Source organism: Lissotriton vulgaris, chromosome 4_1 (assembly GCF_964263255.1).
Source record: "Lissotriton vulgaris chromosome 4_1, aLisVul1.2, whole genome shotgun sequence".
NCBI lineage: Eukaryota > Metazoa > Chordata > Amphibia > Caudata > Salamandridae > Lissotriton > Lissotriton vulgaris.
Window position 1 is genome coordinate 56,877,716 of NC_141691.1, and position 27,403 is coordinate 56,905,118.

Genomic DNA, 27,403 nt, shown 5'->3' on the forward strand with positions numbered 1-27,403 from the left:
TTGTTAATTTGTAAAGCCCATCTTCTTCCAGAGTTTGAAGCTCAATACCATTCGGTGAGCAATATATTTTGCAGTTCATCTTGCACAAAATGTCCCTACCTAACAGGTTTACAGGACTGCTGTTACAGACTACAAATCTGTGTTTGTCTTTGATATTGCCAATCTCTATTTTAACTGGTTCTGTTGGATCTGTTTTAATTTGTTGATTTGCTACACCAACTACTTGGATAGACTCACCAGAGAGAGGAAGGTTTTCTATTTCCACTGATCTAACAGTAGAACGGGTAGCACCTGTGTCCACTAGAAAAGTGATTTCTACATCATTCACTTTACCATTTACAAATGGACCAGCCTGATCTACCTCAAGAGTGGCTCCAAGCACACACTCTTCCTCCTCTCTCTGGCACCGTCATGAGTAATCTTCAGAATCACTGCCTTCATTTTCTTTCAGAGAAACATTCGACACATTCACTCTTGGCGATCTATTTACCTGTTCACCTCCGCAGAATCCTGTTTCAGGACTGTATCTTTGCCCATTCACACAGTTTGGAAGTGGCAGTTGTGGAATTTGACTCTGCTGATTCACTACCTGTCGCTGTAGCTGTCGCTGCTGACTTATTTCATTTAACTGTTGCTGTAGCTGTTGCTGCTGATTTATCTCACTCGGCATCTGTGGATTCAATTATGTATTTTTTAAAATTTCTTGGCGGATTCTTACATTCACGCTTCCAGTGTCCAATTTCGCCGCAATTAAAACATGGGAGCTTCTGCTTGAGCTCTTCAATATTCACATTAAATTTTGGTTGAACATTTTTATTTTCTAAGGCTATTTGCTGTTCAGCTACCTTCACCTGTGCCCACATTGCCTTTTCTTTAAGCTTCTTTTGCTTAGCATCTATCTCGTCACAGCAGTATTTTGCTTTTCTCAGAATATCATCAACTGAGAGTGATTGCCAACCTACAATCCCATTTCTGATCATTTCACCAATCTCAGGTCTCAGGCCATAAACAAACCTGTAAATGAAGTGGCTCATGTCTTTCTCACTTAATTTTTCGTAGCCACTGTATTGTTTAAATACCAGCAGTAACCTTTCATAAAATGAATGTACTGACTCTTTTGGTTCTTGATTTGTTCTGTCGATTTTAACCCAGTCTACTTCTTTTGGGACAATTTTGTTTTTCAACCAGATAATTACCTTGTCATATAAATCCATGACATCTGCTGAAGGAGCACCTGTTATTTTATCTCGAGCTGGTTCTTCTTTGGGCCAACTCACAGAAATTTTACATTCTGTCCAAAGATCTGATGGGACAACAATGTCAAAGAATCCATCTAGATCAATCCACTGAACTTTTGAAACTTTGATGAATCTGTCTACCTGACGATACCATTCTACTGGCTTTTCTCTCAGCCGAGGAAAATCATTTGTGAACAACAGAATGTCCTGCCTTGTCCAAGGGACATGCACATACCCTCCGCCAGCTATTTCCCTCATTGGAAATTCAGAAACTATTTCTCCTTTGTCTCTCTTGTCTTGCTCTTTATTCTTTGACCATTTCACTCTCCATTTGCCTAATTCACCTAATCTTTTCAGGAACACTATTCATTCTTTTATATGAGTTATCCTTCCTGTGGTATTCAAATTTTCAATGTCTTTTTCAGAAAAATCCACTCTTTAATGTTTCTGCAAATGTTTCTGTCTACTTAAATCGATTTCTAATTCAGAAGCCATTTCCTCTAATTGATCATACTTGTTTTTCGTTTTCCATTGTATGCTTTTGCAGATAAACAATAATTCATCATCCTGATATAGTTTTAAACTGTCAGTACCAATTGTGCCAATGATTAATTCCTCCAAATCAGCTTTCAGTTTTGCAACATCTAGCAATTTAAATTCAGGGGCTTGCGGGGACAGTGAGGTTTGTGTTAAATCTATTTTATTCAATCTCTTTTCTGAAGAACCAGATCAGAACCTGCAACAGATGGTGTCTGACAATTTGACAAATTTTGATTAAAGGTCAAATCTGGCATCATTGATTTTTCTCTGCGAATTTCTGTTAATTCTGAGTAAAATTTTTCAGCCACTTTCTGAATTTCCGCATTTAATGGAACAGTCAGAGCTGAGTGTCTATTTTCTCTCTGGTCAAAAAATGGTACAACAGGACCGATTGTTACTGGTACTGTCACTGCTTCCATGTTTTTAGTTAATTGCTGGATTAATTCTTCTTTTGCTCTTAAATAATCTGAAACTTCCGGTATATCGCCTAGTCTCTCTGTTCTCATCACATTTCTCGGGAATTCATTTCTCTGTTCTGGAATTTCAGGATAATTTCTGTTTTCTCCTGGTGTACTAAAATTACTTCTTGTCCCTACTCTTTCAGGTAAGTTTAAAAATCTAGGTGAATTTTCATCAATATCTCTAGGAGGTGCACTTGGAGAAGTTCCTGAAGAAATTCTCTGGGTAGACTGTGAATCTGGTTGATAAGGTGGCGGTTTGCGTTTAGTTGAATACATTTCTTCTAAAACCGCATCATCTAATTCTTCATCAATATTATTTTTCTTTTGGGTATTCTTTTGACCTGGTGTTTCAGTAATCATCACTCTTACTGGGTACAGACCATCACCGATGTCTGCTTTTCTCCAACGTCGCACTCTATCTTCATGAGTTTCCCTATTTATGTCTAATTTTGGGCCTCTTGTAATACCTCTGGTTTCCCGTTCAAGCTCAAACATTTCAACCTCCCATTCAACTAAAGCCTCAAATTGTGTAGGTCTAGGCTTTGGCACAAGAGCCATCATTTTTTCTCTCAGGTTTTTCAAAACTTTAATATTAAATGACCCATCTTCCGGCCAAGTTAATACACCATCATCTTTGGTATATTGTATCCAATTGTCAAACCAAAGGCAAGCATGATAACCATATTCACCTTCCATATATGCTGTGGGTGTCTTGTACTTATGAAGTAATTTTCCACCACGCGTTTCAATTTTCTTGTCGGGGCTAAATATATTTTTCATTTTCTGAAACCATGAAGGCTTCTTTTCCTCTTTTCCGTACCAATAACTCATGTTTAAAAACGGGATTCATGTAGGAATCGCTAAATAAATTGCGATTCCTACACATTCCTTGAAATCGCATCCTAAAGGCCCATAGGAATGAATGGGGAGTTATTCCTTATTTGCGATTAGCAATTTGCTAATCGCAAATAAGGATGCGATTTCAAGGGTGCTAGGGGTGACCAAAGGACACCCTATAGTACCCCTGAAATGTAAATTTCGACTTATGTTGCGCACACACATGTCCAAAGGACATGTGTGTGTGTAACATACAACTTCACAAAAGTGCATTTTTCTCAGTTTTCGCTATTTACCACGAAGTCAGACTTTGCGGTAAATAGCGGCAAAAAATAGCAAAATCGCAATTTATTAATGGTTCATGAATAGCATTTATGGAATCTCAAATTGAGATTCCTTAAATGTGATCGCAATGTGAAAAATCACAATTTTTTGCGATTTTTCAAATTGCGAGTTCATGACCCATTGATGAATTCCAAATGACATTTTTGCGGGCGCAAACGGCCGAATTCTGCGATTCGCACCATTTGCGCCAGCAAAAATGCTTCATGAATCTAGCTGTATTCCACTTACTTTGGAAAAGATCGTAAGTTTTTCTTTGTTGGTCCGCTACTCTAGCCAATCCGTGCGCGAAACTCACCAACAAGCCAATCAGGTTAAGCCACGTCACTACCTTGCTCAACCAAAAGAAGTACTATTTTCAGAATGGACCAATCAGCTATCAGCTCGTTTTGGTCACGTGAACCAATCAGTGCGCTAGCTGTGACGTATGCTAACCAATCACAGTGCGAACCTAATGACGTACACTGCCGCTGCAGCTTCGCTGTCTCTCACTCCGTAAACTCACCCCTCCTTTACAAAATATTTTCACAGCGCCATTTTAACAATACTTTTCAATGAAATTCCATTAGTAACTACAGAAAAACAAACCATTTGTCTGTTTCGCTAAATATAGCGATAGTTCTCACAATCATTCAGAAATTCTTTCGCGTGAAATAGACATTGCTATTTTCACAAAATACTTTACGCGCATTCAGTCAGAAAAACCCTAACCATGTATACATGAAATCTCAGTAGGACTTTAACCAACCATAGAAATCCTGAATCGCCAGTAAGAATAGACAACGCTTCCTTACCCTTCACTCAAGCTTGGATAAATCCTACTACTCTTCTCACAGTGAGTTTTAAAACAGGCTCCAAGTCCCTATACTCAAAGCTACAATTTCATAGACAATCCTTACTCTACATTTAACCTTACACACCTAAGGTCCCTAAACTTGTGCTGTACGTCCACAACACTTAGCGATATATTCAATACCACTATTTTGAAACAGAACAAATGCACTGTGTAACTTCACCTGTTACACTACTCTTTTGCCGGCAACCAGGAATTTTCACACTGCTGGAAAAAAACCTTTCGACTACATGTAACAAGAGAACAAACTTAACATGTTTTAGACATGGATCCTATGTAACTACCATGTAGCATGTTTGTTCCCATAGTAACCGTAACTCTGCTACCAGAGAATTGATCCAGCACCCCTATAGGAATTCTGTCTCATCAACACTACCCAACACCACAAAACTCACCATTAATCATAAACTCTCACAAGGCCCATAAAAGACCGAGACAGATATTAGGCAACTGAATCATGGGACCTAATTAATTAGAACTAATCAGAAACTATTTACACATTATATACAACTGCAGTTTATCATCATCATAATCATAGAAATTTAATGGAAACATTTAATTAAGTCACTTAGGTCGATAGATCAACTGATGGTAACTAGACTTAAAATAATCAAGACCAGCTTGTCATTTCAAAATCTAATTTATTATTCAAAGAATGAGCATTTATTAAGTAACTTTATTTATTAGCAAATAGCAGATTAGCAGCTTTTATTAAAGAAAGGCACATTGAACTGACATTTTAAAAACATCTCAGAAAGGGGGGGGCGTGGCTAGCAGCTGATGATGGCGGCAGCAAACTAGAGAGGCTCCCGGTGTAAGGCGGCTTCCTGCATCAATCCGCATGCCTATCCGCTCAAAACGAACCCAGACGAGGTGCCTCGGGTCCGGTGACCGAACAGCACTTGGCAGAGAAGTTTTGGAGCAGCGGCGCCCCGGGAACTGGTGGAAAAGACAACCTATGTACGCGGCCTGGTGACACGAGCACAGCAGCGGCGGCTGGTTTGGATGCTGCCCGGGCGGAAAGTGGGGCCTCAATAGTGCTGTCAACCGGAAGTGCCCGTAGTGAGTACGAACCAAGCAAAAACGGCGGTGAGAGTCCGAAGCCCCCGCAGATCATCTAAGGGCTAAACATATCGCTCCAACGATAAGACATTGCTGCGGGTAACGGCGACGCCAACGGCAACCGAAGCTGGAAAACAAGTGCGTAGACGCCTCCATTTTATATTACATCCGCCACTGTGGGCACGAACTTTCTCGACTGCCGGGCTGGGCGGCCTGTGCCGAGGTCTCCGCAAGCTCGACAACGGATCCTAAGTATACCAATTAAATTAAAGCAATTAGCTTTAGCAAATTGCTATTAAAGAAGGGGTGCAAACCCGACTGTGAGGATCCGGCCCGAAAAAGCCCAGCTACTGTGTGGACGAGGCGCCGCTGAAACTCGGGCGGCCCCGTCGACCACTCGCCGCGAACAATCCCTTAGTAGAACATCACCACAGGCTGCGTGCACCAGTGCTTGAACTCTTGGTGTGTAAACATGGCGGGCAGAGGGTCCAGAAATAGTTCCACCCAAGCTAAGCTCTATATTTTTGCCTATGAGAAACAGTCTCTCCCCCAGACGGAACAACGCAAGTCTCTGGGCAAAGGCATGGAAGGAGACGGTACGAAAAAAGCCATGCTGGAGGATGTACTGAACGCCTTGGCCCAGGTGCAGGCGACGGTGGGGGCGACTGCAACGGAAGTAACCCTTATCCGGGCGGACCTCCAGAAAATGAGCGAAAGGGTGAAGCAAGTGGAGGTGGTAGCTAAATCCTTGGTGGAGGATGTCTCAGATCTACAGGTGGAAATGGAGAAACTGCAAGCCGATAACAAGTTGCTCAAGGAAAAGCTGGACAATCATGAAGGACGCTCCTGGCGGAACGTCCGTATTTTGGGGGTCCCGGAATCTGAAACCACGGGTGCTATAGATCTATACGTGGAAGACCTGATGAAGAACCAGCTAGCCCCCAAGGGTCTCTCAAACTTCTTCACAGTGGAACGGGCCCACAGAGTACCAGGAGGAAAACCGAAACCAGGGGCCTCACCGCGTCCGATCCTGGCAAGACTTTTTAACTTTCGAGATCGAGACACCATCCTTCAGGCGGCCAGAGTGGCGCCAGCCATTCAAATTCAAAATTCAAGAATATCCTTTTTTCCCGATTACACGGCGGAGGTAACACGACGGAGAAGGACATACTTAGAAGTAAAAAAGACGTTGCGTGAGCAAGAATTACCCTACTCCATGCTATTCCCGGCTCGGCTACGGGTGGTCGCCGATAAGAAGGTCTGGTTTTTTGACTCTCCCGAGGCGGCAAGAGACTGGCTTGATGGCTGGCGCAATGTGGATCCCCCGCGTAGGTCCGGCAGAACGAACCACGGACATCGAGACAACAGCCGGACTGGCTCACAAACGTCAGACAGAAGAGGCGCGAGCAAATCGCCGACACAAGAACTATCTGAGGCTGCCGGGGGGAAATAATGTGGACAACCCGTGTACAAATTGGACGCTGACTCCTTGATTGACTAACTTTGCACAGAGGTCGTGGATGGACGCTGGCCTGGGTACCCTGAAGGGAGCAGGGGGGCCGCATGCTCGGGGAGACACTCTCCCCCAACGTGCAAGTACTCTGTTTTTGGGATGGGTTAAGCGCTCTGCTCAGTTGGGGAGGCGGGCAGTTGAAGGTCCGTTAAGCAGGGAGGCAGGGAGGCAGGGAGGGTGAGGGGGGGTTGCTGGTTGTTGGTTGGAAATTCACTATGTCGGTCAGAAACAGGTGCTTTTTGTGTACATAATATAGCTGGAAGGGTAAACCTAAAGGTACGGATACTCCTCCTAGATTCATTTGTGTGTGTCTGCATGACTGGAAATGGTGGATGGTCTGCTACGTAATGCGGGGAACGCTGAGTCACAGTCACGTGGCTCCCCCCTTCGAATACTGTCGTGGAATGTAAGGGGACTTGGAGATAAGGTGAAACGTGGCCTGGTATTGAACGCGCTGAAGAGACAAAAACCCGACCTAGCGCTATTACAGGAAACACACTTGACGGGGGGGCTTCTGAGGCCTTAGACAGGAAGGGGTGCAAGATGGTGGCCCACTCGGAATTCACTTCGGGCTCCCGGGGCACTGGCATCTTGATTAAAAAATCCTCACAATTGATCCCACTGAGCACAAAAACTGATGGGCAGGGTTGCTTCGCAGCTCTGCAGGGTCAATGGGAAGGTCGCCCCCTAACTGTGGTATCGGTATATGTCCCGCCATCCCTTCACTCAATAATGCTTCCGGCACTCAGTGACTTTTTGTTGTCTCTCCCCGAAGGCGATGTAATCTTGGGAGGGGATTTTAATGCTACAATAGACACACAACTTGACAAATTCCCAGCGACGGGCCCGACCAGGGGACCCTTCCGGTTTCAACGTTTCCTAACAGCAATGGGTCTAGTAGACATCTGGCGGCACGTCCACCCCCAAGATAGGCAATACACATTTCATTCCACGGTCCACAACAGCCTTTCACAAATTGATTACTTTCTAGCTCTGGGTGACGGCTTACAACACGTCGATACCGCAGACATTCATCCTAGAGGCATATCGGATCACTCCCCGATCACCCTAACAGTTTCCACCCAAGAAAATTCTCGCAACCGTATATATCCCATTCAGGCATCGTACCTCAAAATCCCGAAAATTAGGAAAACCCTCCAGAAGGCTACAACACAATATTTCGAAGAAAACGTGGCCACCGTGACCTCTTCAGAGGTGCTATGGGAGGCCTACAAAACGGTGTTGAGGGGGCAGGCAATAAGCTCCATCACAGCCCACAAAAAGGAGCAAGCAGCCGAACAGTCTAAGCTCGAATCGACACTGCACGATTTGACAACTTTACACGAGGCAAACCCCACAACAGACATGGCGCATACACTCACACTCCACCAACAACTATACACGGAACATGTTCGGCAGATGGTGAAGGGGCACATAACTGATACACAGAACAGGATATACTATGTGGGAGATAAGGCGGGAAAGATGCTGGCCTGGCTCGATAAGAGGGGGGGTAGTTCCAGAGGGATCCAACAAGTGAGAGATAGCAACGGCGAAATTCAGACAAGCCCTGAACGGATAGTGGAAGCATTGGAGGCACATTTTGAGGAAGTTTATACCCCAGAACGGGTAGTGTCTACTGACATGGCACAGGAGGCGCTAGGTAGGATAGAAACCCCAGTACTGCAGCCGGAAGCAGCAGCCGACTTAGATGCGGCCATAACTAGAGATGAAATACAGTTGGCTATACGAGCGCTCAAACCTGGCAAAGCTCTTGGACCAAATGGCATTCCTGTAGAATGGTATCAGTCTCAGTCTGAGGAGCTCAGTGCATATTTACTCAACATGTATGAGGAATGCCTGAAGAGGGGTGAACTTCCGCTCGATCAGAGGATAGCCACTATAGTAGCGATTCCCAAACCCGGGTAACCGCAAGAGGATTGCTCCTCGTACCGCCCTATCTCTCTGCTGAATGCGGAAGGTAACATTTTGGCCAAGCTCCTAGCCAACCGGTTGATGACACATCTATCTGATCTTATAAATCCAGATCAATCTGGGTTTATGCCCTATAGGAACATGGCACTGAACCTTCGCATGGTTCATGGGGTACTGGCGAGAGCGGACTTGATCCACGGTCAAGCAGTAATACTGGCCTAGACGCGAAAATGGCATTTGATCTAGTGGAATGGAGCTACCTGTTCGAGGTCCTGGACCGTCTGGGCTTTGGCTCGAAATTTATATCATGGATCAGACTGCTGTACACGAAACCAATGGCACATGTGGTAGCAAATGGCCACATTTCCCCAACATTCCCATTGGGGAGAGGCACCCGCCAGGGCTGCCCCCTCTCACCTTTGCTTTTTGCGCTCTCCCTGGAGCCACTAGCTAATTTGATAAGGCAAACGCCCTTACTTAAAGGGATACAATGGAAGGAAGGCTGGGAAGACCGGCTATCCCTTTACGCGGACGACATGCTGGTGTACTTAACAGACCCCGAGCGTGGTGTACCGGTGCTCTTGAACCTGTGTGATGAACATGGTAAAATTTCAGGTTACACGATCAACTGGAACAAATCAGAAATGTATGTTCTGAAAGGCCCGGTCCCGGTGCTGGGCCCCGACTGCCCCTTAAGGCTAGCTGGCTCCTCTTTTAAATATTTGGGGATCCATGTTACAATGGACCCAACGGAATTCACACAACTGAATCTGGCCCCACCCTTGGAACGGCTTAAACAAGACGTCAAGTTCTGGGCGGGGTTGCCCTTGACAATGCTGGGAAAAGCAGCGCTATATAAAATGATGTCCTTACCTCGCTTCCTATACATACTTGAAAACACGCCATTTCCAGTGGCACCAGGGTACTTCCAAAAGGTGGCAGCAGTAGTTTCTGGTCTGCTGTGGTGCAATCGCCCGACGCGTATTGCGCAAGCCAAATTACACAGGGGTTGGTATGATGGTGGAATCGCATTGCCGAATCTTAACCTGTATTACTGGGCGGCTCACCTTAAGCCCATTAACCAGTGGATACATGCTCCACAGACTGACCCAGCTTTCCAAGCAGATAGGGCACAACTGGGTACCAACACTGTGCTGGCCCCACTCTACGACCCGCGTCGAGTGCGAAAATTAACGGGACCTACTAGACTTACTGCAGCGCTGTGGCATACGGCACTAGCGGCGCTGGGCTGGAAGGGGAAAATTACCAAACTCACCCCGCTCTGGGATACCCGTGCCTTGGGAAACTTGAGATACAGCAGGGGCTTCTCTCACTGGGACACCATTGGGATATCCACGGTAGGTGACATGTGGGAAAGCGGAGAGGTTATCACATTTGACTGCCTGAGGGAACTGTACGAATTGGGGCCACAAGAATCATACCGCTATGTCCAGATACGCCATGCTTTACTCACGGCCATCCCCTCCGGGGCGGATATACCAGAATCATGCCCTCTGGAGGATCGTCTCCTAACTGACTTCATGATTGAACGAGCGACATCATTGACATACCGCAAGCTCCTCAATAATTTACCTGACCCGCTGACCTCATTGAAAGAAAGATGGGAAGGGGAAGTGGACGCCCTGGACGAACACGAATGGAATGAGGCACTAGCGTCCCCAAAAGAGGTAGGCATCTCAGCCAGGCTGAAACTCGTACAGCTTAAGGTCCTACACAGAGTATATTACACAAGGACACTATTACATCGCATCCACAGAATACAACATCTTTACTGTCTCCGTGGCTGTGGGGAGGAGGGGTCCTTCTTCCATACAATCTGGGACTGCCCACGTATCCAAGAGTATTGGAGACAAATAATGCGCACTGTGTCACAGACTCTGGAGACCTCTCTACTTCCAGAACAGCGGCAATGTCTCTTAAATGTGTGGGGACCGAATGACCTGTCCAGATGTGGCCAACTTTGGGTTACGTTAGGCATGATAGTGGCCAAGAGAGATATCGCTCAGCGCTGGGGGGCGGCAGAACTACCAACGAAGTCGCAGTGGTGCATGAATATGGATAAGATAATGGTGACGGAGAGGGTGGTATACTTGAGTCGTGCATGCCCGGGGAAGTGGGACAAGATATGGACCCCATGGAATGTGTACCGAGGTGAAATTTGTGATCCTCTGCCAGAGGACGACCCGTTGGAGTCAGATGAAGAGGGGGAGGTAGGCTGAGGGGTCAAGAGAGGGTTGCAGAGGGGAGAGGATATTGTGAGTGGGAGGGGGCCCGGGTCCCGAGGAGTTGGCAGTATGGATAGACAGGGTTGGGACTGCTATACAGTAACACATAGGTACATGGGCGTTACTGCCCGTCACCTTGGGTTTGAATCCGTGAAAATAAATAGTAACGCAAACTGTCGGGTAGACTTTCAATACAGCTATACAGAACTAATTACTTATGGATAACCGCAATGTGATTTCCTCATTGTTATTTTTTGTTATTTTCATAAAAAACAGAAAACCAAAACCATTACTGATTAGCAACATAACGTCAGTTTTGTACCTTTTACTTTGCCGTGTGATGAACCTTTTACTTTTCAGCAACGTGATCAAAGTATGGACTTATCCTCATGCACGACATCCAATGCTCAATTATTAGCGGCCGGCCCTTTGGGTTGTAGGCGAATGGCTGTGTAATTATGTGAAGGTACAATAAAGGTTTAAAAAAAAAAACATCTCAGAAACATGAATAATTTTCAAACGTTTATAATGTCCCAAATCTATTTCCCTAACTGCCTCACATTACCTAGGAGGGGAAAATGTAAAGTCCATAAACCCTATTATTCTTACGTGAGCAAGAAGTCCGTCAGCAAGTCACGTCTCTCGGGAATCGGTAAGTGAGGAGAACTCTCTTGTCATGGGGACAGTTTTTATACCTTTCTAATTTACTAATCTCAGCAAAATGTATTTCATTTTCAGTCATTCAGTTTTTTGATTGGCTGACAACCGTCAGTCCACATGAAGTCATAACCTTAGCAATCCAAAATTGTGCCTTTCTAAAACGTCTTTGTCCTTTGTCCACAGGCGACATTAGCTTCCGAGGATTTTGCAACATCTTATTAAATAACAGTTCGCTGCTTCCTCAGTTTGGCTGGTCTGTCGCTTCCTGTCCTTGGAGATATTCAACCCATGAGCACATCTTGCACAGTTCTATTTATTTATTTATTCAGAAGAATGTCCTTGTGGCAAAACCTTCCACTTTGTTAGCTGTGCTCGGCTCATCACGACAGGTTTTCAAACACCCACTTAAAAAGAGCTAGGCCTCAGGCCCTTTTCTTGATGGCTAATATTAAAAAAAACACAAAACATTAATTAGTTCGAGTAATGATAATTATTCTGTTACCCACCCTCCATTACTAATGCTAACCCATTAGTTTATGTTATCTAGCTTTAAGCACATTTAAGCAGCATTTTATCTACCATCTTCTTTTAGGCCATCAGGATTCTCCACGAGCCTTTGCCACATATAAAACACGACATAGACAAAAGCACATTTAAAATAGGCACATGCCATTAAATAAACAGCCGCAATTAATGTTGACAAAAACATTAGACAAGGTTAGTTTATTATTTTTCAACGTACTTGCAGATGCAACATAGAGCACATAATGTTAATCCCATATGTCGTGATTGCATTTTATTCTAGATTGATCAATATAAATCATGCACAAACTCATTAATACGATTAATAATTATGGAAGTTTAACTTCGCGAGTCAAAATGCAATTTATTTCTGAATCTCGCTCCATCAATGGACATAGCTACAACTGCGTTCAGAGCTCTGGCAGGTTCAGCGGTCCTCAGAAGGCAAGGATGGCTTTGGGCTACTTAGTTCCGCCCGGAAGTACAGAACAAAATATTGGACATGCCCTTTGATGGTGATATGCTTTTCGGAAAGCACATTGACGATGCCTTGCAGGAGATAAAGAAGGACACTGAAACAGCCAAGTCCTTGGGTAACCTCCAATATCGTAAAACGCCTTTCCGAGGAGCGAGGGGGAGAGGTTATAACAACATCAGAGGAGGATACCAGCAACGTTACTCCTCTTACTCTCAGTCCTCACAATCCTACAGGCCACAATATTCGCAGAGACAAGGACAATCTTCCTCTTTCTCTCGCCGACAAGGAAAACCCCGACAGGGTCGCCAGGGTAGGGACAACTCAAAGCGACAATAGTGGCCTCCTGGCTCTGTCTACTGTTCCTACCCCTCTAATACTATCAGTGGGGGGCAGGAATTCTTATTGTCTGAAAAGCTGGAGAAATATAACATCAGACCAGTGGGTCTTGATATCATTCGGAGTGGCCACACCTTGGAGTTCTGACATCTTCCTCCAATCAGAGCTCCTGGCGCCAGCAGTGCAAAACATCCTCGACTGCTACGTCTCGAAGCCCACCAACTCTACATCAAGGGGGCAATAGAGCCGGTCCCTCACTCTCAGAGAGGGAGAGGCTTTTATTCCAGGTTTTTCCTGGTTCGCAAGACGAAAGACAAATGGCGTCCAATTTTAGATCTAAGAGAGCTCAACACCTATCTCATAAAGCTCTCATTCAGGATGGTCACTCTTCAAGATATTCTACGTCTTCTGAATCCAGGAGACTACATGGCGACAATGGACTTAGAGGACGCATACTTCCACATCCCGATCCATCCGGCTCACAGGCAATACCTTCGCTGTACAGTGGGCAAGAGCCACTTTCAATTCAAAGGGCTTCCTTTTGGCCTGAAGTCGGCACCACGGATATTTACCAAGGTTCTGGCACCCGTGGCTGCATTCCTCAGGAAGCAATCTCTCGAAGTCTTTCCCTACCTAGACGCTTGGCTTATAAAGGCGCCATCTTTTCAAGCAGCTTCCAAGGCGGTTTCACATTGCATCCAACTTTTCAACAGCTTGGGTCTTCAACTCAACATAGAGAAATCAGTCCTTCAACTAGCCAGGTCTGTAAGGTTTCTAGGCTCTATTCTGGACACCAGACGCTGCAAAGCTTTCCCAACGGAGGAGCGTCAGCACAAGCTCATGCAATCAGCTCGTCTATTGCAGAAAAAGAAGACACTGTCGGTACGACTCACCAAGTCCCTGCTAGGATCGATCTCATCCTGCATACCATTAATTCCGCACTGCAGACTTCGCATGCGGCCGCTGCAGGAACAGCTGGACAAGCAATGGTACCAGGCGGAGGGCTCCTTCAAGGACAGGATAACGGTAACCCCAGCGATGAGAGACGCATGCAGCTGGTGGCTGGTACGAGAGAACATCTCAAAAGGTTTAACCTTCACGCTCCCTCCATCTCCCATGGTTTTGATGACAGACGCCTCACTAGAAGGTTGGGGAGCGGTTCTGCAGAATTTACATGTGAGTGGTCATTGGAACCCAAGTCAGCGGAAGTTCCACATCAATCTTTTGGAACTGATGGCTATTCGCTTGGCTCTTCAAGCTTTTCTGCCGAGAGTTCAAGATCATACGGTGCTGGTCCGCACAGACAACACGACGGCCATGCATTATATCAACAAACAAGGAGGAACCAGATCCCAAGCTCTTTCAAAGGAAGTTCAGAGAATTTGGGACTGGGCTATTCTTCACAACATTACGCTGTCAGTAGAACACCTCACGGGTACGCTCAATATAAAAGTGAACGCTCTCAGCCACCAGAGGTCACTCACTCATGAATGGGAATTGGACCAATCCATCCTCGACGAAGTCTTCACGGTCTGGGGGATCCCAACCATAGACCTGTTTGCGACCCCGGAGAACGTCAAATGCCAACTTTACGCAAGCAGGGATCACCATCAGGGATCCTCTGCAAGTATGGCTCTGAAGTCAACAAATGCCACGTGTTTGCTAGGAAGGTACATTCATGCACTGATGGACTCTGTCAAGCAAGTAGCTCCTAAGTTACCTGAAGATGACCGGGTTCATTTTTTGAAAGCGCTATCAGACACACAAGCAGCAGCCCGGCAGGTCATTCAGTTGGGTCTGGACATGGCAAACTCAATCTCCAGGGTGATGGGCTCCTCAGTGACTACCAGGAGGCATGCCTGGCTTAGGCCTTCAGGTTTCTCACCAGATATACAGGCTACTTTGTTCAATCTATCCTTCGATGGATCTAGATTGTTTGGTACAAAGACGAATTCTGCACTGCAGTGCTTCAAGGACAGTAGGGCTACTGCAAGATCCTTGGGCCTGCAGTCCTAGCCCAGGGGGTATGGATACAAACGGTATCAAGGCTTTGGGAAGGCGGCTTCCTTTCGAGGCCGCCGATAGCCACAGCAGCAGCAGAGCCCTCTATAGAGGTCATGCACGAGGAAAAGGTAGAGTCCGTCTGCGGGGAGCCTCTCAACAACAATCTTCCTGCTCCTCCTCCTCCCCTGTCCCCACCACCGGTACCACGGGAATGCAGCTCTAGATCCCCCATCTTGGAGCATGCTGGTCCTTTAGGGGGCCGGCTGTCCCATTTTCTGCAAGATTGTAAATTGGTTACTTCTACTTGGGTTTTGAGTATTGTAAAAAAAATGGGTACGCATTACCTTTTCAAGAGTTTCCACCTCCTTACCCTCCTCGTCAGGGCTGGTGTTCAGAGGACCATTTACTGCGCTTGCAGCAGGAGGTTCTTGCCTTGCTGCAGAAAGGTGTGATAGAGGTGGTTCTGGAGCAGGAAAGGGGTCTGGAATGCTACTCCCGTTATTTCTTGATCCCAAGAAGGACGGCCGGTTGAGACTGATCCTGGACCTCTGGCAGGAAAAATTCAAGATGTTGACCCAAGCTCATGTCTTTAGGCGCTGCAGCTGGAAGACTGGATGGTGTCGATCGACTTGCAGGATGCATATTTCCACATTCCTATTCTGAAGTCGCATCCGAAGTATCTCCGGTTTACAGTAGGGTGTCAACACTACCAGTTTGCAGTCCTCCCATTCGTTCTCACTTCCACACCACGGGTCTTCACAAAGGTGATGGCGGTGGTGGCAGCACATCTCAGAATGTCAGGGAGTCTGGTTTTCCCCTATTCGGATTACTGGCTGCTCAAAGCAAGATCTCCAGAGATGGTGCTACGTCACTTGCAAGTAGCAACGCAACTGTTGTTCAACTTGGCTTTCTCGATGAAAGTACCCAAATCTCACCTGGTGCCCTCTCAGTGCAGCCTGTTCATAGGGGCAGTACTGGACACTACTGTGTGTTGAGATTTCCCGCTTCCGCAGTGGTGATTCCTTTGTTTCAAGATGGAGCAGTTGTTCCAGTCTTGAAAGTTCTACGCCTGCTCTGTCTGTTAGCTTCCTGCATACGGTTGGTCAACCATGCACGCTGGCATATGAGGACACTCCAGTGGTGCCTCACCAGGCAGTGGTATCAGCACCACAGAGACCTCGGGGAAAAGTTCAGAATCTCCAGTGACACTGCAGTGGAGCGGTCTTGGTGGAGTGTGCCGAGCAACCTGTCTCAAGGAAAGCCTTTTCAACCTCCTCCACTAGTGGCCACAGTAATCACAGATGCCTCCACTCGGGTGGGGTGCTCATCTGGGGGATCAGGAGATCAAGGGTCCTTGGTCTCAGAAGGAAAGGTTGCTTCACATCAACCTTCTGGAATTGCGGGCAGTTCGTTTGGCTCTCAAAGTCTTTCTTCCCTCCCTTCACGGTCTGTCGATTCAAGTCCTGACGGACAATACTATCGCGATGTGGTACATAAATAAACAGGGAGGGGTATGATCCTATCGTCTCTGCAGAGAGTCTCTGTGTCTCAGGTCCTAGGTTCAGGGCCATCAGATTCTTGTGTTTCCAAATCATCTGGACGGGGTGCTAAATGTACATGTGGACAGTCTCAGTCGGCAATAATCGGATGATCACGAGTGCCGGCTTCATCAGGAGGTGGCCCATCACATCTTTCGGATGTGGGGGTTTCCTCAGTTGGACCTTTTCGCCACTCAGGAGAACGTTCCCTGCCCGTCAGTCTGCGGTCTTCAGTATCCGATGCAGGGAGCGTTGGGAAACGCATTTCAATTGGATTGGATCTCGCAACTCCTTTACGCGTTTCCTCCCATACCCTTGATTCCTGGAGTTCCAAGGAAGATTCGTCAAGACCAGGTCCAAGTCATTTTGATCGCTCCAGTTTGGACTAGAAGGATGTGGTACACAGATCTACTTCACCTCTCTTCGTACCCTCCGCTCCGTCTCCGTCTTAGGGCAGACCTCCTCTCGCAGTCGCAGAGGCATGGTCTACACCCCAGCTCCAGAGCTTGCCCCTTCATGCCTGGAGATTGAACGGAGCAACCCGAGTTCTTTCTCTCTCCCACCGGATGTGGTAGATGCTATTTTATCATCCAGGAGACACTCCACCAAATCTTTGTATTACTCTAGGTGGTCCATGTTTGGGAAAAGGTGTGGAGAGAGGTCCATTGATCCTTTGAAGGCCAATTTATCGTGTGTGTATTGCACTACTATGTCCAGTCTTATAATGAATGTCTACACTATTGGAGATTCAGAGATGTAATATGCCTGGGAACAGGTGGCAAAGCTGAAAGACTGCTTGCCACAGACTTTAAGGAGTAATTACCCCATGAGCCTTATAAACGGGTGAGAAGGGTGCCTATAGTCACACACTGTAAATGAAAAAAGTAAAAGAACACTGGGAGTTACAGTATTATGCTTCTCATGTTAGAGTAATATATAGTCCTTCCGGTGCCCAGCGGCTATGCCGTATTCACAACTCCAAGATTACAGCCGCTCCCCGATCTGGCATCCCCGCGGCTCCGTGGAACGATGAGCCTCGGGGGGACAGCCCTTAAGTAGTGTTATTAATTGGTATGATTGCTGCCAAACTGCAGCTTAATTGGGATAAACTGCTAGACAGTTAACAAACCTCCGGCGAAGTTCAGAAGAACTACTTCCAGTAGGGGTTTGTTCCACTGGCTACGAGGCTCGGAAGCCTATTTCTTCCGTTGTACCGCCTCCTTGTGAACGGCTGGACTGCTAACTTCGTTTGTATGCACGAGGAAAATATACCTACTTCCAGTTTCAAGGGGGTGGCAAACTGGAGCAGTACCTCTTGATATGTGGTTCCACATTATAACATCAACAGTGCATTATGGGCTTTGCAGTCGGACTACTCAAGGGGTGTGACCTGGTAAAGACAAGAGGAGGCAGGAACATAATACAGGTGTTTATAATTGGAGAAAGGAGGGAGGCTAACATTCAGTACGTGTTTGAAAATGAGAGGGAGCAGTCATCAGAACACTTGAGGTACAGGCTTGCGTAATTGATCTTGAAGGGAGTAACACTAGGGATAAGATAAGATGGTTGTGACATTGGCAAGGGATTTTAGCTGAGAGCATTTTTTGGGTATTGTTAAGTTGAGTGTTTTGGGGAATGGCGGGAAAGGAGTGCGTAATGAAGGACGGGTCATTTATTAAGTGATATTTATTAATACGAATTCTGCGGGCAGAAACGTTGATGACGGGTGAGCTTAAACTAAAAGCATGTGTATTTGACATGAAGGGTATAGGTTGTATAATTTGGTAAATGAAAGTTAACTTGAGATATAACCTAATAGTCACATTTTAAAATTGTAGAGAACCCCTGACGAAGTGCCAGGAAAGGCACGAAATGCATTGGGTGATGGAAACGATTCAATTGAGGAGCATCTATGCGGCAATGCACGCTATAGAATAAGGCTCGTTATGGCATATCTACATCATTAAGGAGTTTATGTGAACATAGTGTGTCCAACGTGTGACTTACAAACCATTATTAGCATGCTACATGGAAGGGTTTAAACAGAAATAAACATTTGTAATAAATTTGAGTAGCTTTTTGGCATCTTTGTTATGCATTCAAATGCTGTGCGTCGGAGTGGGGTGTTTATCCGCCCCACTTTCTTCAGTGATTCTTCAATTACATGGTTGGACAGTCCACGAATCCGGGCCAGCACGCTAAACAATGAAAATAATGAACGTTTTTTGAAATATGAAGGAATTGGTGTGCAATCTGTCATTACTTTTGCTATAGGTTTTTTTTTACATTCCTCATCATTAAATTGTGAGTCGAGAAGGGATCTTTATGGTCCTGACGAAGAAGCCAAGGGAGGGCTTCAAAACATGTTGATGACATAGGAGTAACTGCTCATCATAGCATTATACCTCCAAACTATTCCCAACTTTTAATAATACCAGCTCCTAGGAATATTAACGTTTTGTAGTCCATTGAGCCAGGTATTTATTAATATATAGCATCACTAACTCCTGACTACTCACTTTCCTACACTACACATTGTTTTCCAAGAACAGTGCTCCCGCGTAGTCGTAGGTCGTAACACGCCCCGTCCCGCAGCGGGGCGGGAAGACCCCCCATGATGAAGCAAGACAACAAAGGTCCTTTTGGTGTGTTAGGGGTATTTTAACAAAACTGTGTTTTCCACCACTGTAGGAAACACGCGGTCTGGGAGGACACAGTAATATATCAGCTTGAGGGTGGATCTTTTTGTTTGTTATACATTGACTAGAGGAGGATGTATCCACCTCCATCGCTTTTCTGAGCACAACCACTTCACTCCCCTCTTTTGTTTTTTTGACTATTTTAGGTACCTTAGCCAACCAGAGATCCCATTTCTAACATTCACCATGTTATCTTCATTTGGACATTTCCGAGTTGTGACATTAGCAGGTATAGGATGGTGTTCAAATGTTCGAAGTGTACATGGATTGGTCTTGGGAATGTCTGTCACAGAGTTTGGGTCTACAAAGCCAGTACCAAGGTTAAGTTGCTACTGAGAAGAGGCATAAGGAGTCTAGCATCTTGGTTACAGTTCCGGTCACAAGGCCTCCTGGTAGTCTCACTTTAACAACACTTGACAAACGGTTAGTGTACAATAGCTGTTTGCAACATGCATTTGGGATTGACCATACATTTATATTTTAACACATATCATGGGCCCTGGATTGCTATTTTGATGGTAATGCCCTTACAAACAGCATTGCAACATGTAACATGTCATGGAGTTGGATACATGTGCTCTTATATGCAGCAATACCCATTGCCACAGACAATCCAACAGCTCAGATACTTTGAGTATTGCATGTCAGGAAAGTAGATAGAGAACACAATAGCAACAGCAGAGTTGAGAGCAAACCGGACATTGTGATATTGTGGCAGTTATTAAAGTGTAACTTACCAGAGGCCACTCCCCCCTATATTCCTGTCAAGCCCTCGGAGTGCAGGATGGCCAAGACCTTCTTCTGCCAGGGAAAGAATTGTAATGGTGCGCTGGGAGGGCCGCCGCCAGTCCTCAGAGCCTTCAGGTTTTGGTGGTTGTACCTGGTACGCACAATCAGCCTGAGGTCGTTCCACCTCTTCCTAATGTCGCCCTGTGTGCGCAGGGTGGTACCAACCGCATTCACTCTGTTGACTATCCTGTCCCACATTTTAATTTTCCTACTGAGAGGAGTGTGCTGGACTTTGGATAAAAAAATGTGTTGTCCTACTCTTATGATTTCATCTACCATGACTGTCAAATTTTGCTCCGTGAAGTGTGGTTTTTTTCATAGGCATAGTGAAAAAATATAATGTGGGTGAGTATATGAATAAAAAACAAACAAGCAATAGAGGTAAAAAGGTGGCTCAAAAAAATAACAGGTAAATGGGAAGATAAGATGAAAATGTGTAGCAGAGCAAATGTCTGTCTGTCTTACTGTGCTGCAATGTGAATCAAAGGATGCTGGTCTGGGATGGGGTGTGTTTTATAGTGTGATTTACAGGCATGTCTACTTGACAAAGCACATTAGGTGTGTAGTTTTTAAATCCATCCAATGGTCACTGTTATGTATTTTTGGGGCGCGTATCGCAGCGGCCAACCGCCGTTGGGTAACTGCTGTTTGTTGAATATTGCTGTGATACTGCAAGTACAACAGAGTAGTCGTAATACGCTCGGCGGGTAGACTACGGACCTGGTGGCATCTGTGGACACAATGCCAACATTACAGACCACCGCAGTCCCCCCTCCGGTAAACCAATGGGGCCGTGGTCGGCGTTTCAGACAACACAACGCGTAATACAGTGGGCGGTAGATTCCTGGCGCAGCAGTGTCGTAGACGACGCAGCAGTCGGGCCGTCAAACTCTTAATCGGGCCCTTTGTCTTCTTACGCTTAGCTGTCCTCTATGTACTATAAATGACCACAATAGAAATATTCCCAATTAATAATTCATGTACTTTCTCTGTTACAGATGACCATGAAGACAGGAAAAGGGTGGGTAGACCTTGGAAAACATTCCCTTGCTGAAGAATTTCTACAAATTGCAGCCAATGTAAGTTTCATACTGGGAAATTGAATTTTGACAACACTGAATTTCTAAGCTCTAAATTACAGTGCCACATCTTTTTCAGTTCTTCTATATTTTCCACTGATACACCTACTAAAAACAAATATCATAAACACACAGCCAAATGAGTAGAAAGTCATATGCTCATACGTGTCAACCGTACCATTCAGGCGGTAAGCTGAGGCTTTTGAGCCAGTCCCTTAACCTTTGGATTTAACATTGTAATTCTACAGATTTTTGAGAGGCCCTTGCTGCCAACTGCTGGGTGTATGTGAATTATTAAAACTGTAAACAGACTTCCTGTGTTCTCTGAACGGTCATATTTGTCTCTCTTCTAGCGAAAAAAGACTTGCTTCTGACACCTTAAGCAAACGGCATTGTAGCCAATACCTAATATATGCTTAGAGTGGGTCTGGGGTCTACATTTTGCTTATTTGTCGATGGCTTGCTTGTCTTTACTCCATGTTCTTGTGCTTGTCCCTCCCAGAGGACAATGTTGGCCTCCTTTTCTTTTGACTGGCTCAGTTGTATCCTTCATCTGCTCACATCAGGGAACTATGTGTTTTCCTTTGCATGTTTCAATTACTTTTCTCTTTGAGCCCTAAAAGAAAGTAAATATATTTTCCTATGTTACCTCTTTTTCCTGTGTTTTGGCTTGCTCCCTTCCATATCCCTGTCATATCTCCCTGCTTGTTCTCTCTTTAGCTGTCTAGTAGATCTCTACTTACCTAAATATGAATATTCTCATGACATTAGGTCATCAGTAAATTAGATACAGAATTTTAGCTGACAATATTTTGTCGTTCGATGTTGTTTAATACATCTGGGTGATAACTTCTATAATCCTGCAAGGTCTGGTCACTATTGTGGTCATATCTGATGTGGTCAGTACTGCAACAATGATCAAAGTCATTAGTAGCTTGGGACTATTTTCATTGCTCAGACATAGATGTGGAGAAGTGTGGCTCACTGGTTAGAAGCGGCAGACCCTGAAGCAGAGATCAGGCCTGGGACCAGGGTTCAATTCCCGACGCAGGAGGGTCTTGGGCTCAATGTCTGCGGACTCGATAATTCTCGTCTCGGCGCCTACTCTAATCATGGGTTCCACGCTGCAACTCTGGGCAATAGCTTGCTTAATCTCCACAATGGCCCCTACAACACTGGGATGCCTGGCTTCACCTTGGAGGTGCCCAGGAGGGGCATCTCACAGGGAGAGCCAGGAAGGGTTCCACAGCGTTATACAGCGCCGGGACACCCCGTTGCTGGGGCAGCTGTGCGCTTTACAAGTATACTACATTTAACATAGCTCTCATTATACAAAAGGTTGGAGAGCCCTTGTGTAGGAGAGTAGGGTCTGCAATCCTATGGTCACCCCAGATTTTTGCTTTTTGCTTCACTGGTTTACGACTTCTCTGGCTGTGGGCCTGCTAATCAGACCCACAGCCTTGCTGTTCTCTCACTAAATTGACACGTGTACCTTAGGTGCATTAACCAATTGGTACTGGGCCACCTTATAAGACCCTGTAACTCAGGGCATAGGTGTACCCAGGGCCTACCAGGGGCTGCAGCATGTATTATGCCACCCCTGGCTGGCCATCTAAATCTGACACAACTGGCTGCACGACAGCTGGGGCAAGGTGGCGTAATCACCCTTGCTTTAGATATAGTATACCTATATCTAACCCTAAAATGGACACCCGTATTCCTATCAGTCACTCCTATGGCAGGCCTTGACAATCCTGAAGGCAGAGTTCTTGGAATCGTGTGAGATGGTGCTCTGGCATGAGCTGAGCCCGTTTGCAGCTTGCGGAACCAAGTCCTAATAGCTGTTTCATGATAACGCATACCATATACTCTTAAGTGCATTATAATCCTCGCGGTTATATGCCAACTCTGGTATCGCTTTATCAAAACATGTCGAGTAAGGTGTCATACGAATTGGAATACTAACCCCTCGCCAATTCTGGCGACGGGGTTAGCATTCCACCCTTCTAGAGGGACACGACATGTATGTAACTGTGAACCCCGGTTAAAGTTAACTGAAGCCTCAGCTCCATAAAATGGATGCTGCCACCACAGACACAAGTCTGACCTCCTGCTGCTGGGAGTCCTTCCAGCGAGGGAGGCTTGGACAAAGGGTTTCCTGTCAGGGGCGGTGCTAGCACCATCCCAGACAGGATTTTGTGTATCCTGGGTAGGCAGGGCTTTAGAGGAAGGTGACTGCAAGTGGCACCCCGGTGCTCACTATGCATCTGCCGGCTTGAACCAGTTCCAGGGGCACACCAGCCCCTGAGCTGGGGAAAGTCCAGACAGGGGAGAGGGGTGTAACCACCCCCCTTCCTGGTCCCACCCATGGGCAGGACCTAGTCGCGTGCCAGCCCCTTTCTTTAGAATAAAGGTAGGAGCGGGGACCCTTCCAAATTAGATCATCTTTGAATCCTGAAACTACTTTCTACGAAAGGAACTCAAGACTTCTTCTCAAGATTTCTCCCTTGTGATTAAGGAGTAGTCACCCTGCACCCGCAGGCACCATCTAAGAACACTGCGGTTTGCTGCACGTCCTTCCTCCGGAATCCGACCGACCAGCATGACGAGACCTGGCTTCCCTGGCACCTCTGACCTCTACCTACATCTTCAGCCCAGCTGAGATCCGTGGGTGTGACGAGACCTCGAGGGACCGGCGATCTTCAGAACTGCACGACGCTTATCCAGCACGACCGCCGAGGGATCCTCGAGTGAGTGCTTTGGGGTTCGAGAAGCCCTAACCCTGAGCAGCGCCAGCACCGAAGTCCAGCCCCCCAGCATCCACCAGATCTGCGTGGGGCCCTTCTGCTCTTTGCTGCCCACCGCGTTGTCCGGCTACTTGCCTGCTGGCTTGTGGCCCTCTTGACGACGCTCCATGACTACAACACCGCTGGTCTGGTTGCTCCAGACTGGCCCTTGCTCCCCTCCAAAAGAGGAGCACCCCGGACCCTCCTGGTCCACTCCAGACGCCATTTTAAGTCCACCGCGTGGGCTTGCATTTGCCAAGACTTGTTGCCCCAATCCTGGGTCCAGCGACGTCGACAGCAGATACCATCGTGGGACAGCTCGCACCTCCATCCTGGTCGCCGACAACGCCTCCTGGTCCGTGAGACTGCAGAGCCCAGCGTCGCCCACTCACCTGGTCGAGGTGACTCCATCCGGTGCCATCCTGGTGCCCATCTAATCACTGGCTAGTGATTCAGAACTTGGTCCCCTCTTCTTACAGGTGTCTTCCATCTTCGATCCAGGCTTGGATCACTCTGAATCTCTTCACTGGTCGCCTGCCAGCAACTTCTTCTTTCAGGCTCCATAGACTGCAACGAGGATTCCCGACGTCTTTCCAGACCTATGCATCCGCAGCCCCTGGGCTAGGTAAACTCAGCATTTCGGTGCTCCAGCATAGCTTTGCTATCCAAAGGTCCAGATCCTTTTTCGTTTCAGCTCTACCTAGTCGGATTCGTCCGATAACACTAACTTTACGAAATCTAGCATCCATAGACTTTGTCCCGCATCCCGCGTGAGAGTGCACACTCTGCACCCGATCTCCCTAGGCCTCCTGCTAGTAATCTGAAGGTTCAGTAGTCCAGTCCTAGCGATCCTAAAGTCTATTAGAGTAGTACTTACCTGCTAGTAATTTCGCATTCCACTTTTAGAGTATATGGTTTTTCGTGCCCCTCGGGCATTTGTGTAAGTTGTGCGACTTTGCGTATTTTCCTAAGAGCTTTGTATTGTGCTTAGCGCCCTGTCCTCATAAAGAGTCCAGGGCTGTTGTGTTCTAAATAAATATACTTTATTTTCATAACAACTTGTGTGGTTTCCTTTCACTTGGTGTTCAAGGGGTATATGTGATGGTATAACAGCTGGCTTAACACGCCCTCTAGAGTTTAGCCTAAAGACTGCTCTTGTCCATGCTACTAGGATAGCTGGTCTACGGTTGACTTACAACCAATCATCAATAAGGGTTGTTTGGACTGATACATAGTGATCACTAGAATAGTGAGCACTGCATATCAGGCCAACTTCTCACATTGGTGAGCAGCGGTTGGGATTTGATCTTGCTGTTGTTTTACCACACGTATCCTAAGAATATCATTGTGAAAGATCACATAAGTACCCAGGTACATATAACTTAGCTTAGAATACTCTGAGTTCTACTGAACCAGCTGTTGTAGTTCAACAGGGCCTAGCACACCCTGACTACAACTCTTAGCAAGGGATCAGTAGGCAAACAAACAGTGTAGGTAGGTGCATCACTTACACCACACTAGAAGCATGTCGGACAAAGGAGGGAACTCAGAAGCCCCCCTTGTGTCAGTGGACCCTCCACAGGTCACTTCACGATATGCTGCTCTTAGCTTCCAGGAGATGAGACAAATCTGTACATCCAGGAAGCTACAACAGGGTTCTAACCCTACCATTCCCTTTCTGATTGGTCTCTTAGAGACTTATGATGCCAGGAGGACTGCCAACACAGATCCTTCTCATCCAGATGGGAATATGCCCCCCTTAGAGGGAACCCTTGGGGACCCTGACCTCCAAAACAATGGAACAGTGAGTGAAGGTGAGGAGGAGGATCAGGAGTTGTCAGAGGATGAGGCAGACAAGGGTCAGTTAGAAGTCAGTAGACTCACCAGGACCAACTTAAGTAGGCATGAGAATGGACTTGGGGGACCCCCAGGGCCACTCTCAGGCGGACTTAACATTGGGAATGGACGAGTTAGGTCTCTATTCAGAGGCTCTAACAGATCCATTCGAACCAATGGCTCTCAGACCTCTTCTCATAGAGGGATGTCATCCCCTAAGAGGAGAGAGCATGAAGCAAAGATGAGGGAAGCCAATCTGAGGATTGAAAGGGAAGAATTTGCCCTGGCCAAAGAGAGGCTTGCCTTTGCTAGAGAGGAAAAGTTAAGTGGGCTAGATCCCACTGGTGGCAGCATTCTCCCAAGAGAAAAAGACAGGAGTTTAGACACTAGACACCTGAGTAAGATAGTGCCCCCCTTTAAACAAGGGGACAATATCCACAAATGGATAACTGCTTTGGAGAGGGCCTACACTGTCCAGTGCGTCCCCCAGAGTCAGTGGGCAGCTGTCTTGTGGCTCTCCTTTGAAGGCAAAGGTAGAGATAAGCTCCTCACTACTAGAGCTGAAGATGCTAACAATTACCAAGTCCTGAAAAGTACACTGATAGATGGGTTTGGCCTAACCACTGAGCAGTACAGGTTGCTGTTCAGGGATACCCAGAAAACTCAGTCTCAGGATTGGTCTGATTTTGTGGATTGTGCCACTAAGGCTTTGGAGGGCTGGTTGCTGGGCAGTAAGGTTACTGATTATACAGGATTGTACAATCTGATCACCAGGGAACAGATTTTAAATAACTGTCAGAACCAGTTGTTGCATCAGCACCTTGTTGACTCAGATCTGACCTCTCCCCAAGAATTGGGAAAGAAGGCAGACAGATGGGTCAGAACAAGGGTCAAGCAGAACCAGGCTCAAAACCAGGGTGGTCAGAAGAAAGCAGACCAAAAGAGTAGTAATAAGAGTGAACAAAATGACCAGAAGTCTTCGACTGGTCCCCAACAAACCAAAAAGGGTGGGGGTCAGGCTTCACAGCAGAAGAAGAAGACTCAAGAAGGCCAGTCTAAAAGGTGGTGCCAGTACTGTAAAAGTAAAACTCACTGGTTTAGTGAGTGCACCAAGAAAGGAGGGCAAACTCCTGCCACTGCAGCCCCTAAGGCACCTGCACCCCCTAGTACAGTCAGCAGTGGTAGTGCACCTCCCAAGGGATTAGTTGGGTTAACCTTGGGTTCTGAGGGGTATGACAACTTAGTTGGCACACTCACTCAGGCTGTCCTTGTCTGTACAGGGGATGTGGATATATCCCCTGATGCCAGTCCCAATACTTTGGGCAAATACAGACAGACACCTTTTATCAATGGCAAGATGGCTCAGGCCTACAGGGACACTTGTGCCAGTGTCACAATGGTGACACCTAACTTTGTGAACCCTGGACAGATCATGCTAGGACCAGAGTACCTAGTGACCAATGCCAGCAATGTCACTACCCACCATAGTATGGCGATTGTTGATTTCTCCTGGGGAGGGGTAAGTGGCCAAAAGAAGGTTGTTGTTAGTTCAGACCTCCCAGTTGAATGTTTGTTGGGCAATGATTTGGAGTCATCCCTATGGTCAGAAGTGGAGCAGAGGACTCACATGGAAATGTTAGGCTTGCCAG

At 46.5% G+C, this 27,403-nt stretch overlaps 1 protein-coding gene across 1 annotated transcript in view; it reads left to right on the forward strand.

Annotated features, from left to right (window-relative positions):
• Positions 1 to 27,403, forward strand: part of TEX11 (testis expressed 11) — a 1,326,855-nt gene that overhangs the window by 291,402 nt on the left and 1,008,050 nt on the right. The window contains exon 6 of the mRNA XM_086918299.1: positions 21,052 to 21,132. Within this exon, the coding sequence (XP_086774425.1) occupies positions 21,052 to 21,132 (81 nt within the window). The remainder of the gene's footprint in view (positions 1 to 21,051; positions 21,133 to 27,403) is intronic.